At 39.1% G+C, this 22,872-nt stretch overlaps 1 protein-coding gene across 1 annotated transcript in view; it reads left to right on the plus strand.

Moving 5' to 3' along the window:
• pknox2 (pbx/knotted 1 homeobox 2) overlaps positions 1 to 22,484 on the plus strand; it is an 88,800-nt gene extending 66,316 nt beyond the window's left edge. The window contains exons 5-12 of the mRNA XM_029519332.1: positions 7,251 to 7,422; positions 10,693 to 10,878; positions 11,029 to 11,164; positions 13,631 to 13,728; positions 17,915 to 18,034; positions 18,516 to 18,592; positions 20,321 to 20,499; positions 21,331 to 22,484. Coding sequence (XP_029375192.1) covers positions 7,251 to 7,422; positions 10,693 to 10,878; positions 11,029 to 11,164; positions 13,631 to 13,728; positions 17,915 to 18,034; positions 18,516 to 18,592; positions 20,321 to 20,499; positions 21,331 to 21,581 — 1,219 coding nt within the window. The 3' untranslated portion in view covers positions 21,582 to 22,484. The remainder of the gene's footprint in view (positions 1 to 7,250; positions 7,423 to 10,692; positions 10,879 to 11,028; positions 11,165 to 13,630; positions 13,729 to 17,914; positions 18,035 to 18,515; positions 18,593 to 20,320; positions 20,500 to 21,330) is intronic.
• The last annotated feature ends 388 nt before the right edge of the window (positions 22,485 to 22,872 follow it).

Consider the following 22,872-nt stretch of genomic DNA (forward strand, 5'->3'; position numbering starts at 1 on the left):
CAGTTGGAATGATCAATCAATCAATCATTTGCGAACAAATTACATAGAAACCTAAACTCTGAACCTCAAATCTGAAAGAACGTCTATTCACCAATCAACTAGTCAGTAACAGCTCAGACTTCAAACTCTCATGAGAGTCGAAGCCTGGTTTCTAAGTACTTTCCCATAACTCCCCTCACCATTAGACATTTTTCTGAGTAAAGCTGTGAAGGTGTGATGCCTCTGAGGTTTGTAAAATAAAGCAAACACTGAAGTTCCCAAAACGTTTAGGTTCAATAGTCTGAGTGAGTCAGCTCCCATGTTAAAATGTTCAACTTCACAACAGAAATAAGCATGATTACAGCTTGGTGTGGCTAATTTTCTCCTTAATGACAGCTGTATGACGATTAACTTTTATATATGTCACCTCTTAACATTTTATCATTTTATCCAAATATATTAATTAAGATGGTTGAGTATATTCTTGCCGCAAACTAGCATACACTGAATTCTTGGCTCTCTTTTCAAATTCTGTATTTATGGAAATTAGATGGAGCAAAGTTCTGCTAACAATGCAACAATAGAGCAGCCTACTCCTAGCTTCAAAATCATTCTTCAAACAGCAAGGCTATGTACATCTTTATATATGGTCTAAAGGCTAATTTGTAATTTGACATTGAGTTAAGTGAGTTAAGTTATTCAACGCAAATCTGAACAGGCCTCTGAGTTCATGTGCAAGCTTCACATATGGTTGTTGGATAAAAAAAAAATGGATAGAGACTTTGTCCCTAGGTTGGCCTGTGTTTTGAGGGTGACCCTACACAACAGTTCAACATTTGACTGAAAATAATCTCACCTCTGGCAGTGCGGGTGGTTGACAGGATCTATGCTGCAGGTCATCCTCCTCCCGCCACCTTCATTTCAGCCTCTCTGCCACATACAAATTTAAATAAGGCAAAAAAAAAAAAATAGCCCCCCCAAATCTCTATTTGGGGGGGCTTTTTTCATGCTTTTTTTTCACGCACATAGCATGACCGATCTCATTTTACATTTTTGAAGTGACTGGCACATCATCAAGCATCACAAATAAAACAGCACTTTATTTCCCTACCTGGCCTCCAATCACTGACCATACAGCAGATGCCACTAGAGCTGTCACCGCCACGTCCCTCACCTTCATGTTTAAGTCATCACTTTCCCAACTGGCTTCCGATTCTCCATTTTGGGCTTTTCATTGGTGACCCAGCATGGTGTATACTGGAGTGTGGGGGGCTGTGCTGACTCCACTCACTGGCCGTCCTGTAAATCGCTCTTTTATGGGCCTTGTAATGATCCCCCAGCCAGCAATCTCCACCCCGCCGCACTGCAGATAGAACCTGCCGCTTCTGGCAGCCAACATGGGGGGGCTCAGGATGGTTGGAGGAGGTGGTTGGAGACTAGAAAACACACATAGCATGACCATGAATTTACCCACCCACATTCGCACACACACACACACACTCAGGCAGACACATCCGGCTATGTTCCCGTTCATAAAAATGCATGCCTTTTCACACCCCATCTACCTTAATCCCAACTTCCTGTGTAAAGGTCATAGAAAGTGCCGAAGGCTAGTGTTTTTTACTTCGCTCCAAGTTGGCAAGGTCCAACTGTGCACAATGGTAAGTCATCAAGGATACGGGTTTGCTCATGCACACCCTGATTGCCTTAATAGCATTAGCTTTTTACAGCATATATTCCAAGCCTGGCTTCTAATCGTAGTGCACCGGTGACAAGGTACAGCCTACAATTCCCATAAAACTCTGGTGGGACAGCTAATCTCAAAACCCATAATGTTGTTACACGTGCACTGAGCACCTAACAGTAACAAGCAAGAGAACTCAGCATGTGATGTGTCCTCCTAGCATTCTGTTCCATTACAACTAAATGCATTTTTTTTTCACAATAAATAATGCAAAAACACCAGGTTGAAACATTTCTTCTCAAGCCTTTAAAGTTAATTGCAGCTGCAAGGAATATAAAACGAAGGCAAATATAACACACTTTGTGCAAATTCTGACCATCCACTCAAAACAATACACTTTAGTAGCAATTTCTGCCCAGCGGAGTCCATTGAGCAAATGCAGTTTCATTTTATTATATTTCACTGTTCTGAATGTTAATTAGACCCAGCTTCATTAAACAAGACATGCTTTACTGTTTGGGCTTAAGAAAAGTAACATTAGAGGGAACACAGCTAATAAAATAATCACTCTAACACTGTATCATTAGATAGAACTGATTTATTCATTCATTCATCCATCTTCCAAGCTTATCCATTTCCAGGTCAATGGGGTTGCTGGAGCCAATCTCACACTGAGCGAGGGCAGGGTACACCCTGGACAGGTCACCAGTCCATTGCCAACCAGGCCAACACACAGAGACAGACAGAGACCAACAACCACTCACACTCACACAGACAGAACTAGTTAAATATGCATACACATAAAAATCAATTCACCTCTGTGGAAATGACTCAGGATGAGTCAGTGAAACACAGTTTAAGTTGTTTCTGTTATTCATCCACCACATTGTTATAAAATAAGATTAGACAAGATAAGATATTAATTTATTAGCAACAACAAAAACAAAGACTGTATGATGTAAAATAAATACTTATTTTAACCCAAATTACCATCTTTTCCAAGATATTAGATATTAAGTTCTGATGGTTTTTTAATAACCATAGTAGCATAGGTCCTTGCTCCAATCCGCTGAGACGCTGTGGTTTTGGAATTGTTGTTCCGAACACTTGGTTTGTAATTTTATCATCAGGCAATTAGGTTTTTGTTTTCAATTGTTTTGATTTTGTGTGTGTGGTGTGTGTTGGGGTTGCACGGTTGGAGGACAGCAGAATTTCTTCTGTCCATAAGTGACGTGACGGTGGAGCTGAGGATGAGTGAGTGGTGGATTTGTCTGCCACATAGTACCCACACCCTGGTTTACAGTTTTCCTCTAAATTACAAAATGTAAACATGACCATCATGTTGTAGTGAAGACTTGAAACTACAGACTGTGACCATAACTTCATTAGGAAAACATTAACTGAATGAATAAATCAGGTGAGAAATAGGGCCATTTTGACATAGACTTCAATACAGTCTTTTATATAAAGTCCTGGAATACTAAATTTGATTTTTCTGTAGAACTTTGAGTTCTACTTGTATGGCAATGTGTTGGAATAGCCTTTGATCGTACTTGACAGCACTTACTCAGCAAGAGTTTTACTGTCATCACACATCTTGCTACATCGAAAAATCATATACTGTTGATTATTACTCCAAATCATCATAATAATTGGAAACATGAGAATATGTTTACATTATATCATGATTTTATGACAGGAAAAATTCATTCATATATTGGTGGAATGAAACATAATGCAATAAGCAACCATGAGAACCATAGAGCTCTGATCAGTGAGAAAACATAATGGAATTTTATGTGTCATTGTGATATGCTGCTTTTGTATTGTGTTGTATGATAGCTTAATTATGGTGTGTGTGGATTTTGTGTCAGGCTAAATTTGCAGTTGTCACTGACAACGCTGAGCCACAATAGAGACGCGCATGAACTGTCATCTCCTCCATTTTTTTACAGCAATACCATTCACTCCAAATATGGAACTTTATCAAACTTTATCGTCATAGCTTCATAATAAATCATAAATATTTTTTCTAGCATTATTTAAATATGTTCACTTGTTGTCATGGGGTCACCATATATATACATATGGCAATTCAAGATGGCAGTGGTCAGGGAAATGTTCAGTGTGCATTAAGCATTTACCTCATGGTGACCCCATGACAACAAGAGAACATATTTTAATAAGATGCTAGAAAAAAAAAAATATATAAAATATATTTATATATATGTGTGTGTGTGAACTATCTGTTTATCAGCCACACATGTTTTGTGCAGTGTATTGTAGAGAGAAAGATGTGTCTATTTGTGCACATTAATTTCTGTGTTGCTGTGATGGTCATGCAACAATTCCACATGATTTGCAATGTCACTTTGCTAACTCTTTGTTGGCCGACATGTTATCGTTTTCCTGTTTATAGATTTATAGTAGACACTGCCTTATCGGCAAAATTAATCACTTGCTGTAATAAAAATAACACTGGGACTAAATGTGAAAGTAAATAACTTGTTAAGATGCCATCTGCAGTGCTGAGTGTTCCTGTTTGCTCTCTGTTATACCACCCACCCCCTTTTTTCCCCCTCACCCAGACTCCCGACTCCCCACCCATCCCACCACATGCAGACATTAAGCAGATAAGGCAGAAGCTCTCCTTCTGCACGTGACCCCCACACACACACACCCCCCTCCTGTTTAGTATTCCTGTCACGTCTGACTGAGGGAGCAGCATTAAATTGGGATCAGGCAGATTAGAGTATAATATAGATGACTATTAAAGGCTGCAAATGAGAGCCAGGGGTTACAGCCTGAGCGGGCGCCCAGCCCCCATCCATGCCAGCTCAATATACACTCACTACAAAAATAAACACAATATGGCCACAACAATAATGCTGTGTGAAATGAAAATGTAAGAAATCAGCTCCAGTGAATGTTCACATTTAACTAAACCTCAAGTACCAGGAAGTTAAAATAATGAGAAAATTCAAAAATAATTAATATGTAATAATTATATGTATTAATATGTAACTTGGTTAAGAAACATTCAATATCAAACTGCCATAACATTATGACCACTGAGAGGTTAGATATATTAGAAAAACAGGTGAATGTATGATCTGATGGTGAAATCTGGACTGTGTGGTCTGAGCCAACAGAAAAGCTACCATAGCTCAAAAAGCAAGCCAAAAGTTATTGCATGTTCTGACAGAAAGGCGTCAGAACAACACATAAAAAACATTAGCATATGACCTGGATACACAGAGCAGTGGAAGAAGGTGATCTGGCCTCATGTATCAGGTTTGGCTACATCATGTGGATGGCTGGGTGTGTGTGGGTCTCTAACTTGGAGAAAAAATGGCACCAGGATGGAGTAAGGGAGGAGGACAAGCTGGTGGAGACAGTGTGATTCGGTGGATAAGTGCTCCTGGGAAACATTTGGTCTCTCATTCATGTGGATATCACACTGACACATGTGACTTGATGTATCAGGGGTATTTTGGTGGCAAATGGGACACCCTCATAAAATTTGGCAGGTGGTCATCAGTTCATATAATTTATTTAATCTTTATTTATCCAGCGTTGTTTGGCTGAGAGAGAAATGCACTCCTGTCCTTAGGACATGAGCTTGCTGTTGGCACCATCATATACAGTACCCTAATGCACTCCAACTTCAGAAAACATACACAACAGACAACATTCCAACAAAAATCATCTTGACAAAAGTGAGGATGGGATGAACAGGGATTACCACTCTTTGGGACACTCAGGATTTCGATTCACCAAAACTTTTTATTCTCAGTTGGTCCATTGTCCAACTTCTTTTCAAACTTTATTACCTTGTAGTTTTCTTTCACTGTGGCCATTAGGGCTGCAGCCCACCGCCCTCTACCCCCCAAGTCGAACTGCTCTATAATTTTACCAGTAAGGACCATTGCGCCAGTGTATCTAGGGGGATCTTGTGTGAGTGACATTCCCAATAAAAGGCAGATGTTAACAATCTAGGTGACACTGTGAATCTCTGTGCCATCACTGGACCATTTCCAATTCACCATTTTTTTAACTCATGCATGTGTTCAGCAAGTCCTTTAGGGAATGTCATGCAGCTTCCACTCTGTTAAAAACTACAATGAAGGAGGGAGGAGTGCTTTGGAGTGGAGCTCATTTTATACTTCAAATTCTTCCCTTTACTGATACTCCATTAATGTGTCTCTGTAGATGTATAGTAGGAGAACCATGGAGGGCTTAACAATTTATATCTTTAAGTGCATAGGTATATGTGCAAAAGGGCTGAGAGCACATAAGAGGCTGATGCAAGTAAAGATTTATTAAAAGAAAGGTGGCATAGTTTTGAACATCACCTGTGCTACCCAGGTCATAATTATTTGTTTAACTTCTATAAATTAAGATTATTCTGGTGGGTTAATTTGCACATTTAACCTGTGTCCTCATATGTATTAACTCTGAGCAGCTAGGCAGCTAACACATCAGCTGGCATGATAACTATTTATATACATATATGGATAAAATTCAGCGTATTAAATGACTCAGTTGCAACATGAACAGGGAAAAAAAACAACACTTTCTGTCTCTAGCTTCTTTTGTACCTTCTTGTACCTGTTACTGGGGTGTCCATACAAATCTGTGCCTTCTAAGACTCAGGGTTTTCCCTTTTATGAAGATTAGAGAGAAATACCACCAAGATGCATTAATGTGCCCTCCAGGGTGATTAAAGAGCCGATATTTTTTCTCTTCTGTATTGTATTTAAAGTGCTGATATGACAACATACATTTTTGGTTTTAAGAACCAAAAAATCTTGGTGTTGTCTTCTATCTCCTCCCTCAGGCTTTGGAGCTCTTATAAGTCTTATAAGAACAATAAGTCAGTCAGACCAACCTCTGATTGACTGATTGTTTTTGGGTTGATTTTAAAAAATACAGCATATTTCTGGTATACCAAACCTGCAAAGTTTGATGGAAAGAGGTGGACAGTACTTTTCGTGTGAATGAGGGTACTGCTTGTTTTGTTGTAACATCACAAAGTTCCCAAAGTCCTGACAGGTGCTGGTTTTAAGGCTCAGTTTCTGAATCCAGGCTGTTAGCATTTCTCTCTGGACCTTTGACACTTTCACTGTATTTTTTATTGAAACTAGAGCTGATTTCTAATCAGCAAGGATATGGACATCTACCTTTAGATTGTATGGACTTGTGTTTTTTTTTTTTTTATGTCTTTTTAAAGTCTTCTAATTGCACTGATGGAAGCAGGACAATGTATATTGGCTTGTGGCTTGTGTATTATGGTCTAAAATAAAATCAGTTTTTACAGTATTCATTGTAGTGATAGTTCCAGCTTTGTATAAAATAGTAGAAGATTTCTTGAGCTAGCCCTTCAAAATCAGGACATTCATGTTGTTCACGTGAAATTTTGTTATTTGTATAATGTTTCTTTCATGATCTCTAAAAGGAAGTCTGGGGTTTAATTTAACCCTCCTGTCTTCATTTGATGCACACCAACATTTACTATGAATACATGATCAATAATGTAATGATTAAATGAGCAATAAAAACTGTTGCCTGCTCTCTTTTTCCTCAGACATCCATTGTTCCCCCTGCTGGCATTACTGTTTGAGAAATGTGAGCAGGCCACACAGGGATCTGAATGCATTACGTCGGCCAGCTTTGATGTGGACATTGAAAACTTTGTGCACCAGCAGGAGCGAGAACACAAACCCTTCTTCAGTGAGGACCCAGAGCTTGACAACTTGGTGAGCCATCTTCTGTTGCTGAGAACACATGGATTTCTGTGAGTTAGTTTAAGGAAGGTAAATTGTAAAATATGAGAAATATATTATATATTGGAATATACCTTGGAAGCTATTGGAATACCTTTTGTCTGTCTGTTTGCATCAGATCCCATCATAACTACTCCTAATCATTTCCTCCTTTTTCATGTAATCTTCCCCATCCTTCCTCTACACTTCCCCTTGTATGACACCGAGCAGTAATTACAAATTAGGAGAAGGAGGATGCTGATCATGTTCCCCCACAAAAGAGGGGGAGGAGCAGAAGCCAGACAGAGTCAAAGACATAGACAAGGAAAAAAATAAGTGCACTTCAGCTATTACAGTACTTGGGATGGCAGGGCGACAAGTGCTCAACAGTCAATTAACCCTGCATCTGTGTGTTTTATGAGGCACTGGGTGCAGGCATCCCTCCCAGAGGGCACTAACTCTTCCACAGGGCAGTAATGTTACACTGGGCTTGACTGGCTGCAATGGGTGCAAGAGTTACTGGTCCCTTGATTAAGCGTGCACAGTTTAATTAGCTGATTTATCTCCTCCTTGGCCAAGCACTTCCCTGTCCATTCTGTTGACCTTGAGTGGTGACTTCGAGAGAGTGCAGCACACCGAGCTGGGAGAAAAGCCAGGGTATTGATGGCCAAATGAAGCAAAAGATCCTGCACGTGGATGTTTCTATCTAAATAAACTTAAAATCAAACCTCCAAAAACTGCTTTGCTAGCTTTGGAAAAACATATTTTTCAATTACCTGATATATGATTTAAATTTTAGATGATATATGAATAGTAATCATGCCACAATCTAGAAAAACACGCTTACATTTTCTTCCTCCAATCATTTGCTATTTTCATTCATATTATGAATACATGTAAGAAAATAATCCTGGCTTATCGTGTTTCCTAGCAACAGAACTCCAATGAAATGGTCTGGCAAACATCACACAAAAATGTCTGGCAGTACCATCCACCTCCAATATTATACAAGTTCATCTTTATGCTTGTTCAGATTATTTGAAATTGTCTGAGCAGATCAATGATTCCTTTGTGGCAGGGAATGATTTTTCTCCACAGCTTCAGAGCTGTCCATACCAAAACCCTCCCTGAAGTAGTTTTTACTACAATCCCTTAAGGCCAGGTTTCACTGGCGACTCCTGATGCCCCATCAAAGCCTGAATGCTGTATGAAGGCCTTTGTTTTCACACCACAAACAATTTTTTAAGGAAATTACTGAATCCCAGCAAATGGACAGATTCATTTGGTGTGAATTCAGCCCAATTAAAACTGCTTCAGATCACAGAATGTTGAAGTCTTGTGTATGCTTTGGTACCAAAACCATGGTCTTTGACAAAAGCATTTAAGCGACAGCAGCAGGAGGTGTACCATGTTTGGTTTGCCTGCTCCTTTTCCACTTTCACTTTACTTTTCAGGTTAAGTGCAAGAAGTAGTGACTCACTTTTTTTAATTTCTCATGCTGAATTCAAAGTGGACCTGCCTCCTGCTGTGCAAGTAATGTCTAATCCTTAATCCTTTATCCTTAATCTTATATCAATACAGCAGCAGTAATGTGTCTCAGACATAGGCAGTCAGACAATGTCACTATTATATATATATATATATATAGGCAGCACTGTAACAATGTAGTAGTCAGTGCTAATGTTGCCAGGAAGGTCATGGGTTCGATTCTCCCCGTGTCTGTGTCAGTTTTCTCCAGGTACTCCAGTTTCCTCTCACCGTCCAAATACATGCATGTTTAGGTTAATTGGTGATTCTAAATTGTCTGTAGGTCTGAGTGTGAGTGTGAGTGGTCGTTGGTCTCTGTCTGTCTCTGTGTGTTGGCCATGTGATTGACTGGTGACCTGTCCAGCATGTACCCCACCCTCACCCAGCGTGAGCTGGGATTGGTTCCAGCACCCCCGCAACCCAGAAACAGATAGGCATATATCTATATTTTTATCTATATAAATGAAGTTATAGCTATGAATCTAAATATGTCCTATATATATACATGTTTTATTTGCATAAAAACCTACAAAATCAGCTCTGCTGGCAGACAGAGGAGAAGCCTCACCAGTATTGTATGTTACAGGCTTGGTGTGTTGATTTCTGGCAAAGGGAAAGTGAAGGATAAAAGGATTATGCCCTCCCTGCATGTTTGCAATCTATATGCATCTCTGAAATAAAAATGAAAATTGAATTTCATGCCCCTCTCATCAATAAAATAAATTGTTGTTGTCAATTCTTACCCTTTAAAACTGGTAGTAAACACCTTGTCTCACTGCCCTTATTTTGGAATATATGTATGTTAAGTGTGTGTTTGAGTATGTCCAGCTAATGAGAGTGAGGGTCTTTTGTCTGTCACCTCTGGCCTCAGTTCAGCCACAATGTCACTGCAATTCCCTCCTTTGAAAGTGGCCGCTAAACACATGACAAGACACACAGCTAAATAAAGTTATCCTGTCAACACGCAAGCCAAAAAAAAAAAAAAATCATGCAATCATGTGATTTAGCCCATGTTTTATGATATTAGTACCAGTAATCAGCTCAGATCGTCATAAACAGAGACACGTAAGATTATGTAGCATCAAATCACTGACACATGGAGGACAAGAAAACCAGTTTTGAGTCCAGATTGAGCTCTTCCATCTTCGTAAAGATGGACCAGTATTGCTGAACCATCCGCCAACCAGGATTTTTTTCTGGTCTCATCTTTTTCTTTTTTAGGGCCTTTTTAGACAGATTAAGCAAAGAAATTCTAGAAATGGAAGGTCACCTTCACCTGGAGGCTGCATGCCCCACTGTGTCAGTGTGCATGTGGAAGATGCCTCTTTGCTTAAAAATGAAGCCAGAAGGTCATTGGTTTAACAGGAGGGACACAAGGCACTAACATAACACAAATCAGCTACCAAAACTGAGAACACACAGAATACAATGATGGAATGCAGTTTTGTGCCGAATACAGTATATCTTCCCAAAGATCATTGTTTACTACTTTATCACTGTCTAAAATCTTCTTTGATCAGACCCTTTAAAATTTTGGAATGCGATTTTCCCAGTGCCGCAATATTTGGCAGGTTTTTAAAAATCTTGATGAACTACGATTGACATTTTAAAACATAATATTTTAGATATTTTTAGGTTTTTTAATCCTTCAAAAAGGCTTAAAAATAAATGACAGTAACGGGTAAAGAAGTATGTTGTAAATCGGATCTGTGTAATGGTTTGTCTTGTTTCCCTCAGATGGTAAAAGCCATTCAGGTGTTGAGGATCCACTTGTTGGAATTAGAGAAGGTCAATGAACTCTGTAAGGATTTCTGCAACCGTTACATCACCTGCTTGAAGACCAAGATGCACAGTGACAACCTCCTCCGTAATGACCTGGGAGGACCTTACTCTCCATCACACACCAGTCTTAGCATGCAGCAGGTCAGTAAGGTACTATGTGGATTTTATAGACTAGTATTTCCCTGTTGTTTATCACAAGGTACATTTTGCTGTTGGGAGTTCTCTCACAAACAAACAGAAGAGCTCGTCTTCATATGTTTACTCACTTAGTGTCTCTCTGTGATCCCCTAGGAACTAATTCAGACCTCCTCTCCATCCATGACCTCTGTCTCCAGCTCTGTTAACCCTTCAGGGATTGTGGTGCCTGCCGGGGGTCTGCAACAAGGCAATGTTGCCATGACTACCATTAACTCTCAAGTGGTTTCAGGTAGGTAGAAGACACAGATAAAAACCCTATGACCCTGATATATGAAGTATAAACTTCAGATTGTCTTGTATTTGTCCTCTAGTACTGTGTCATATAGGATTTTGCCGACGTGCTCTCCATAGTGACCTCCACTAATAACTTTGATAGCAACGATGCTTGGATTAGCTCAGGTTCTTCTGGCCAGACAGCTTCATTTCACACTGTTGTTTGAAATCTCCATGGTCACACTTGGGCAGCATAGTGTTTCCCCACAACAAGAAAGTCATGGGTTTGGTTCTCGGACCTGGGGTCTTTCTGTGCAGAGTTTGCATGTTCTCTCCGTGTTTACATGGGATTCCTCCCACCTTCCAAAGGCATGCATGTTTAGATTAATTGGTGAATCTAAATCTGGGTCGCAGGGCATGCCGGAGCCAATCCCGGCTCACACTGTGTGAGGGCGGGGAACACCCTGGACAGGTTGCCAGCCCATCACAGGGCCAACACACAAAGACAAACAGAGACAAACAACAACTCACACTCACACTGAGACCTACGGACAAGTTAGAGTCACCAGTTAACCTAAACATGCATGTCTTTGGACGGTGGGAGGAAACTGGAGTACCTGGAGGAATCCCAAGGAAACACGGGGAGAACATGAAAACTCCACAAAGAGAGGCCAAACCTGAGACCTTCTTGTTGTGAGGCAACACTATGCCGCTGTGCTGCCCAAGTGTGACCATGGAGAACCACAGTGTAAAATGAAGCTGGCCAGAAGAGCTTGAGCCAACTCAAGTATCATTTAGTAAATACATTTACAGTAGAGCTCTGAATTTTAGAAGTGTTATACCTAGATCTTAGGTGAAAATTTTATGATGATTAATGTTGTTGAAAACACAAATTAAAATTGTAGGAATTACATTTTAGACAACTGTCAGAGTGAAAGTATTGGCTCATTATTCAGTGATTAATTCTTTTAGATTGTGTAGCTGGTAATTGCCATGTTGTGGTATAAATGTTTTACAGTGCTGACTTGTCCCTTCACTGACTTCAACATGGTGTTCTCCTGCTGTGTGATGTGAAGTCATGATCAATAATCCTCAGAAAACACTGATACTCAAGGCGAAAAACCTCCACAGAGATGGTTTATGTTAGGTTGACCGAGTGGTGGTAACAATGAACAGAGCAAAAAAATTGTATACAATCCAGGTGAGATTTAATTTGCAGTGTCTGTCAGCAAAATGTGTGGCAGTATGTACAGTGCAGGCCTGGCAAAAGTAAAAAAAACAAGAAGAAGAAATAGAAAATAACAAAAACAATACTGAGAAACGAAAGAATTAACTAAATGCAAAACTCAGAAAAACTCAGAAAAACTCAGCTCTGCACTGGGTGATGCCTCTTTAACTCTGGGGTCCCGGCAGCTCACCACACTGGCTTGACTACCAGACTGGCAAAAAAAAAAGAAAAAAAAAAAACTTCTCAAAACTTCTTCCTTTATATCCTCTGCATCCCACTAAGAGATATTACTTAGTAATTGGAATCAGTTATCTCCCACAAGATCTCCCACGAGATTAGCACCTGGTCCACAATACAATGTCCTATCCACAATTACATAAAAACACATTCACACACATTTTAGTTATGCACCATGTTCACTTTAAATTTAAAATTGTTTTAAACAATCATCACATGGAAATCACCCCTCCAATTCTCCCATACTTGGCACCTCCCTCTGGGGAATCCCCTTTAAAACACATGGTACCCTCCAGCATGATTTGTCAGTTCCAAATCTTACCAGGAGAGTGCAAGACCAACACCACCGAGCAGGTTACCCTACAATCTTTAAATGTCTTATTTTATACAGCTCGGGCTACCCCGTGACAGTTTAGTTTGACATCATGTAGCAATAGTTAGTATTTATCATCACTTTGTCAATATAATCCTTACAGTAAAATAAAATACACATTGCACAATATCCAACATGTAAAGCATACAGCATTCTGACATAAACCATAACATTTAACTGCTCTAATATTATATTTTAATCTATGTTTGCAGCAATTAGCCACACAGTTTTATGTGAAAGGGCCATGGTGTGCACCTTTCACAGAGTCTATGCCTGATAGGTTCTTATAATGTCAAGCCTCCACAGTGAAATGTTAATCCGGCCCTCTGGAAATCCCTTTTAACCCAAAATAAATCAATGTCTCTGCCTTTGATCACTACACACTGAAGAGCTCAAACAGACTGTGATAAGAGTGTCTTGATCAAGGCTAATTAAGCCGGCATCAAAAACACTCTGGTTTGTCTTTTTTTCTGGGTTAAAGAATACTAATGCACCTTGAATTTAATTATTTGGTCTCTTGTTTGCCTTGTTTTTGTTTTGTGGTGCTGATAAGAAGTTAATAAGGCGCTGGAGGTATTGTGGAATGCGACTCTTAGTAGCTGCTGAAGCCATTTGATACTCATGATGGCAAATTATCCCCTCAGGTGGGACCCTGTATCAGCCAGTTGCCATGGTGACATCACAAGGGCAAGTGTTAACACAGACGCTGCCACCAGGAACCATCCAGATCCAGAATTCACAGGTAAAGCAGTTGGCCTAGTGATGCTTTGGACAGTACATTGGTTCCCTCCCTGTGCTCTCACCACCCACTGTCTCAATTTGTTGTTATTAAACAGGCCGCTTTATATCTCACAGAACCCCCCGCAGGTGCCGTTTTATTTTTCTCTTTCTGAACACAAGCTCCCTCTGAGACACAAAATGAAAGTTGTTTATTCCCATGATGTTTAGGGCACTTGTCAGGTACAATGGCAGACGACAGTCATTTACTTTGTTGTTTAATGCTAACTTTATTATTAGATCAATTGTTTTTGATGGGGTGATTTTGACACATGCAAGAAATAAAGCAAAGTTGCAACAGAACATTCTCCATCAAAACATGATGTATCTGTAATTTTTCGCCAACATTTTGACGTACCTTTGAAATCTTTGTGAAGTAGCACACATTCGTGCTTACAAAAAGGACAAGAGTAAGGTACTGTGGAATTATTCTGTGCAGGAAATATTAGGACAAAGAAGGTTTTATGTTTTTTTTTGGGAGGGTGTAGAATTAATGATTTTACATCCATGCCTTGGTAGGCAAATGCATGTTAGAGGTTTTAATATTTCCATCCATTCACATTTAATTTTTAAATGTGGAGAGTGTTAGGCTGTTGAGCCCTTGTTCGGTTTGCTTGCAGCATGCAGATCTTTCCAGAGCCTGAATGTCTTTGTTTTGCTGTGTGGAATGGAAGCACAGGGAATCTGACCTGGATAATTGTTGCTGACTCAATAAAGGTAGCCACAAAGCTGGACTGAGACACTGCACCAACAGCAAAGTAATAGACCGACTAATGTAGAGTAGACAAGATTTACTCAGTGGAAATTGGCATCAGCAGTAACACTGGCACTGCTTTTGTTATACAGTAGTTAGTTGACAGTAACGATGAAAGACAGAACTGCACAAGGTCAGAAATATAATTTAGGTTTAGGACAGGTTTAGGTTAATGGAATAGATATTAAATATAAATGACCAGTTTTTTATTGAAGTAAAATTGAAGTAAAATTTCAAAGGAAATATTGAAATAAATACAGAAAAATAAAAGCGGAAAAAATAAAAACATAATGAATTTGTTGAAACTAAACATTTTAATATGCTCTTCAGCGTGTGAGTCCATGTGATACTTAATTGAAAACAAACTTATAACAACGTCTTCGAACCACAAAAGCAACAACAGAATAAGAAAAAATTTTTAATGAAATATTAAAATGAATATATCTTTCAGGAGTTTATTTAAAAAGGACTGACTCACTTTTTTTCCTTTTGTTGACACACAGAGTCTATCAATGATGCAAGCTACTTTAATTTATTTCCACAGTGTATGGATGACTCAGGTGAGGTGGATGTAATGTATCGCTGGCGAGGCGAGTACTTGTCTGGCCTAGGTACAAGTTTATAAATGTGAATAAAGAGCAAGAGGAGCGCTCCATGTGCTTCCGTCCTGGCCTGGAGAGCGGCTCAGTTTCAGGCAGGTAATTCTGTGCTTGACAGTTAGAGGGGGCCTCAGTGAATTGCCATGACCCATTGGAGGCAGAATGTTCCACATAGACTGGGAATTGAACACGGCCCTGTCACTACTTTGTTGACAAGCCCAGAGTAATCACACTCAAAAGCACTATGCCACCAATTAATCCATCCTAACCCTAACCCTCCAAGAACACAAGTGTTCCCAGAGGAGGCGGGGGGGCTGGTGGTAAAGAGGAGGGTTACCCACAGGACACCCAGCTGCAACTGTAATGAGTCTTGTTTTGTGTGGAGACTATGCGGTGGTGGGGTCCATGTGGATGTGAAATGGTGTACGTGGCCATTGTGTGACTTACAGGAGGTTTGAATGTGTGAGTGCTTCAAGGTTCATCTGTTGTACCATTTATCTGTTATTATCCTGCACGATTACACTGCATGTAACATTTTCATATGTTTACCTTTTATTGTTCACAGAATGACTCAAACAAATCATGAAAACCTCAGAGCACCACCGACTGGCTTGTACAAAGACACATCTAAATTGTTTATGTTGTCTGGTATTACATATTTATGAATATATATTAACATTATATTAAAAAACAGTTTAGGGAGGTATGTCTGAATTTTTAAGTATTTTTAAGTATGAAGTATTGTTCTTTGCAGGTGGTGTCTAACAGGATTGCTAATGACTGCTATAGAGGGCTCATTGTGTTTCATATTGTCTGCCCCAGAGTCCACATGCACTGATCTCTAATATGAAACACAGATACTGTAGCTTACATACACACATTTGGATTTTTATTTTCTTTTCCTTTTGCTTCTTTCTTGTACTTAGCACTGCATCAGATTTCATATTTTCCTCTGTAGCTAACTATAGCCAACTGGAGCCAGCATGGCTGAAATGCTCCTTTATAATACTGCGATAAAGAAGGAAGTGATATCAAAAAGTGGCCATTGTTATGCTGCTCGCATAACAATAGTGACATATACCAATCGCTAAACCACTTCTGTTCAATCAGTACTGACGACAACAAGTACCACTAGAGAGTGCTCAGCCACTGTTCATATTAAAGATGAATGAATGAATGAATGAATTAATTAAAATGACTTTTATGATGACATTTTATCTGACTCTGAGCTAAAATAGTCCAGCCACCGTGGCCAATTTCACTGATCAATTACAGAAATCAACAGCAAGCTGATCCAAACAAACATTGTTTTTGGCTTGTTGAATTTGGTTTTAGAGCATGAGCACAAATTACACATTATAATAACCTGCACATTCTCTGACGTTAACCAAGCATACATATAGCATCTTATTTATTATTAACGATAAATACTTTGAATAAGAAACTGGCAAGTATCGTTGTAGCATAACCCCTACGATCATACACAAATAAATCCAACATGCCAAAACTAAACCAAACTAGTTTTTGTAAAAGCATTTCACATGCCTCCATGTTTTTTTTTTCAGCAAAATATCTGAATGAGTTTTGCTACATATATAAATATACTTGGTAATGCTACATCATATCCCTGATGGCCCCTCATAACAGAGGGGATCTCTGGAGCTACCATCAAGTTGCTCAAATTTCCATTTATTTAATTTTTTTTTCTGTTTTCAACAAACCCTTGAAAAAGAAAAAAATCTAATTTAATGTTACTCTACAAATTCATACTTTCACAAAGTCAAAGCTGATTAGTGTCTTCTCATACAGCAACAGTTAGTTCATGTGCTGGACCCTGTTGGAATAAAATTGCACCATGATTACATATAGAGTATATCTGGCAGGTATAAAGGTGTGCACAGGGCTGGGTCAAAACAGTATGTATGCTCCGGGTAATGAAGGAAACATGTCACCCAGAGCAATGGTATGGCTACTGATGTGTTTTTAATAGTTAACTGTGGCATAGTCTTGGACACATGCAACACTTGTTATTTATATTTCATAGTTGATTGGGGTTATTATATTGAATTTTCCTGATAACAAACCTCACACCAGACTTATCCTTTGAAAGTTCTTACTAATCCTATGCCTTACCTTTACTCAACAAGTGTCCTAGAACATCCAAGCTCTTAACCAAACTCAATCCCAACTGTAACCATAAAAATATCCCAATTTGCCATTTACAAGACCTAAATGTTTTCATCTGAATGGTGCACTAAGTTTTCACAACTATGGCTCACCCCCCCCCCCCCCCCCCAAATCTCACACACACACACACACACACACACATACATATCCATATGTGCACCACAGGCTGTCAAAGAATGTCAATACCCTGAGATCATCTTGTCCTTCACAACTCACACTCCAAACAATAACATCTGAATAATGATTTCTCACTGAACACAAAGGCAGGCTTAGGTCAATACAAATGAAAAGCTACGGCAAACACAGCCACACTTAGTACCAGCTCCTCACTGATTCTAAACTTTTGACCAAAGGCTCACTTGCCCCTCAAATCTTTAAACTCACTGACAAACAGTCGACTGACCCTCATCTTTTCGTATTGTCAAAGCAGCTGCTTTTTTATATTTTAAGTATCATAACCCAATCTTCGTTACCATGGTGACACTTGAGGAGGTGTTTCTGGCCTTGCCAAAGGAAAAAAAATAGGTAATTGGTAGTCTCCCTTTGTTTCCGTGGCAACAATAACGAAGACCTACCCCTCTTTCTTCCCTTCCTTCCTCCCTTTTGTAAAGGTAAATGTAGACCTGTCATCCCTGTTGGACAGTGAAGACAAGAAGTCCAAGAATAAGAGGGGGGTCCTGCCTAAACACGCCACCAACATTATGCGCTCCTGGCTCTTTCAGCATCTAATGGTGAAACACAGTGTGTGTGTGTGTGTCTCGATGCATGTGCATGTTTGTCTGAAAACTGGGAGCCAAATGTGGGGACCGTGGTGAATTGTGGGGACCAAAATGCCGGCTCCTATGAATTTAAAGGATTACTTAAGGGTTAAGACCTAGAAGATCTAGTTTATTTAAGGTTTATCTAATTTAATGTATTAAATTTGCAACAGTCCCTGCAAGCATAGCTCTTCAAATCTGTGTGTGTGTGTGTGTGTCCTTGATCAAATGATCATATTCAGGGAAGTGCTATAAAGTGACAATTATGAAGGAAAGGGTTATTGAGGACATGTTATGAAGGGTTAAGTAGTTGAATGAGGACATTCACTGGATGTTGGGAGAGTAGGAGAGTAGCATTAAAGGTCAGAATCAATCGGTGAGGATCACACACATGCAATTGGTCACGAAAAACAGCTTAAAATCTGAGATGCTGAACCTTCCTTCCTTCTTTCAGCACCCGTATCCAACAGAAGATGAGAAAAGGCAGATTGCTGCACAAACAAGTCTAACCCTTCTGCAGGTGAACAACTGGTAAGAGAAGTGTACAATTTCACCATATCTTCAATTGTACATATAGACATGAAAACAGTAATCTATGACATTGTGCTGGAAATGTGAGAAACTGCTGAAATTGAACTTGGATGTACCTGAGCTCTTTAGGACATAGCTGATGCTGTGGTGCCATCTCCTGGTCATTTATCTGTAATACATCAGTGTGCATTTTATCTATTACATTTTTTGGGAAAAAAATACTTTTTTTTTTTTTAGGAAATGTCAGAGATTTGAATTAACTGCTGGATATTGATACAAAGAGAAAAATTACAAAATGCTCTTGTAAATGTAGAATTCTGTTTTTCCTCCGTTGCTTTCAATTCACTTATCAGTTACTTCAGTTACTTCAGATGTCTGCACAGTTCATCCTTTCCCGCACAAAGCACCATTACTTCATATGTTTGTAATATCTATAGTTTTTACAGCTGAAGACATCCTCTCATTGCTTTGATGTATTTCTCATTTGACTGACCTTGATTCAACCCTGCATTGAATTATCGGATTTTGTCACATCACGCATCACCTCTAATATAATTTGCTTACTGTATGTATGAAAAAGGAAAGTCTGTCCCTTTCTCATACACAAACACACACACACACATACATGCCCACAAATTTACAGAATGAATTAAATTAATTTACTATTTACTCTCACTGAGATAATGTTTTGTTTGACTGCAGTTTTTCTAACTACTTTCACACATATTTTTTAACTAGATGCCATTTTCTCAAAACTCTACACACAAATTCAAAAGTTGTAAGCAAAAAATACAAGATACATGTACCGGAAATATAATTTTTTTCAGCGTTGTTTTTTTTTTTTTTTTTTTTGGATTGCATTTTATGCAGTTCATTCATTAGATACTTCAATCAATCACTCCCTCAACTCTTAATGCAGTTCTCAGAAGCACCCCATCAGCCAACAAACATGCACACACACACACTCAATTCCCCCTAGTTCTCTAAAATATATATAGATATATGTCATACATTATTTTATTGTATTCTGTGCATCAGTTTGTACCAGTGTGTACCACTTGTACACTATCATATGGCACTGAAAAAGTACATTACTAAACAGTAAGATAACGTTCCATTGAAAGAAAAAAAACAAAACAAAACAAAACAAAGCAGGCTGTAGTACAGTACACACAAGACCAGCAAATGTTAATGTCCTGCAATGATATGTATTTCACAGTGACGCTGACGCTGCAGTTAGACTGGCACAGACCTGTTCTTAAACTGTAAACTGATCCATGAGTATATGGACTTTCCAGCCCTTTCATTTTTACAGCAGATTATTCTCATTGTTTCTGAACACTTCTTTATTTACATTTTCCGATTGGCCACCTCTTTTTCTTGATTTTAGCAAAGGAACAGTTCATTTTATGTGTCAGTCTAAATTTACTTGGTGTTCTTTATCTAGAGCAAAGATGTAGTGATGAACTGACTTTGTTTTATTTCAACACATGTGAACAAGGATTTGATTGTTTTGGTGGCTTTTGGACAGGTTATTTAGTGAAATACAGACTGTTTTGAAAACAGCATTAACTACTGTAGTAGCGACGTGTCAGATAAGTGGATTTCACCAAAGTGACAGAGAAACAATGCAAACTTCATCCATTCTTCAAGAATTAGATGTTATCCATCCAGACTTCCTCGGGCGTTCTGACCTGTTAATTTTGGGGACTTTCTCTAATAATCTAGGTTCATCAACGCTCGTCGGCGTATCCTCCAGCCAATGCTAGATGCCAGTAACCCAGACCCAGCTCCTAAAGCAAAGAAAATGAAGTCCCAGCACCGTCCAACTCAGCGTTTCTGGCCTGACTCCATCGTGGCCGGAGTTCTGCAGACGCACAGATCTCAATCAGGAAACAACTCAGATAGTATGCCGGCAATTTACACTACACACTACATTTCCCAAGAAATAAACAAAATGTATCCAAAGGTTTTTTTCCCTAAACTATTTAGTGTTTAAACACTTGAAAGAAAGAGAAATACATGTATCTGCTGAAGAATTGAATTGTATGTGCTCACATTTTAACCACTAGGTGTCACTGTTGATATGTTGCTGATATTTATGTGAACAACATGAAGGCAAAGTCAAGACTAAAGAAACAAGAAAAAAAATGTCAGACAGAAAAGTTAGGTATAAATATGTGTTTACTTTTTTGATTCAAAATCTCTCAAGTGAGAAAAAGAAATAGTTAGTAAATATTGTTAACCATGGCAACTTTTTAAATATTCTCCTCAAAGTAGGTTACATGATTAATGTAGTGGCTGGGTGATCTATAAACTATGCTATGTACTGCATCTTATGCAGGTAAATGGTGAGAAACTGTGCTGTAGTTTTCTTAAAGTTAAACGTCACTGTCATAGACTTAACAGAGCTGATTCATGTGGGTATCTGGATTGAAGCTCTGCTCTCAGGTAAAAATTAACTTAATCATTTTCGTTTTTTTAGTACCACTTTACATTTCTTAAAATAATACACTACTGATAAATGTGGAACTCCAGTGGGGAAAAAACCCAAAAACAAACATGTATTACAAAAGCCAATAGCAGTTACAATTACTGTAGGCGATACAAGTCAGTGTTCACAATAATGCTGCACTCCTGTGAAAACAACAGATCTGAAAACTCACATCATTTTATACAAGTTTATAGTTCTGCACCATGTCCCCATCCCCCTCTTCTGTTTTCCTCTTTACCCTCAGACCCATTGAGCATGGACAGCCTCCAGTCGTTGTCTTCAGACTCAGCCACCCTGGCCATGCAGCAAGCCATGCTGGGGGCCGATGACTCTATGGATGGCACCGAGGAGGACGAGGAGGAGGAGGAAGAAGAAGAGGAGGAGGAGGAAGAGGAAGAGGACGGGGAAGAGGATAATGACAGGGGGAGGCAAATGTCCAGTGCAGGAGGGGGACGTCACGATCTGAGCATGGAGCACGCAGAGGAACTGGAGTAGTGGAGCAGTGGATGGGAGAAGAGGGGGGATTGTATGAACTTTGACCACAGTTGTTGACTTTGATACTGCCTCACTCAAATTCAACTAGAGGGTTCTAATGTTAAGTGACTCTTGGGAGCATTTAAGGGCATAGTAAATTTTCTCCACGCTCATCAGAGACTCCTACAGAGCCTAATCAGACACAATGACCACCACGATTACGACTATAGAGAATGAATATCAGTTTAATGATGAATATGTGTTGTTTCATCTTCTGGCAGCATGTCCTCATGCAGTGAGCTTCAGAAATACTTGGATAGTAGCATTTTTTTTACCCTATAGCTCCATTTATCTCTGGAAAGTAATGGCACAGAAACTCAAAGGTTGAATCAATTATTCAGTCAGTTTAGGACATTTCAACCACTAGTTTAAAAAGAGAAGCGATGACATTTTCAGTCTGTTTTTAATTCAGGGTACAATGAACCGAAAAGGGTAATGCTGAGAATGAAGTGGCTGCACACGTGTCAGAAAGTAAACAAAAAACAAATATATCTGCAGAGTATTAATTGCTGACTGAATGTATTAACACCAAATTAAGTGTGAAATCTTTCCAGAATCTTGTGGCGCCATGAAAAAGGGGCTGCTGTTAATTTCAATATGATTGAAAATAATATGTTATCAATGACAGTACACAATTGGTTCATGTGTTGTTTCAATTTCTAAAGTAACTATGAGAAACAAAAGGTGAAATACTGTCCAATTATAATATCAGCACTCACTGCTGGGATGTCATCATGTCTTTTAACTGACTCATATGTTCTCAGGTTGAGCAACACCTCAAGAGCAAAAACACTTGCAGCAAAACTCTGTCAAGCATGACTTTTAAAACTATCATTGTTTTTTTTTTTCTTTTACCATGAGCAGAAGACAAAAAGAAAAAAAAAAAAAACACCTGTAGTAAACCAGTGTATACTGACTGCACATAAAATATGTATATTGGAGTTTTTCATTTGTTTGCATTCTGGTGTTGAAGGTTTGCATATTTATTCTGTTAAGCTTTTTTGTGTGGGTAGCTAAAGGAACAATGTGACGATGAAAGCTGCTTCCGTGCACACTCATGAGTTTTCGGCTGCTGAAATAGCCGGTGTCTACGCACACACTTGATTTCAACCATCAACTCTTCGAATTGCTTGTGTATTTTTGCAACCCGCGGGCAACTCTGTCACAAAATAAGAGCATGACAAGTCCACTTTGGTAGTCACCACAGACTGTCTCACCCACATCTCAGCACAGGAAGATGGCCAGTGACTTT

The sequence above is a fragment of the Echeneis naucrates genome, chromosome 14, assembly GCF_900963305.1.
Source record: "Echeneis naucrates chromosome 14, fEcheNa1.1, whole genome shotgun sequence".
Taxonomy (NCBI): Eukaryota; Metazoa; Chordata; class Actinopteri; order Carangiformes; family Echeneidae; genus Echeneis; species Echeneis naucrates.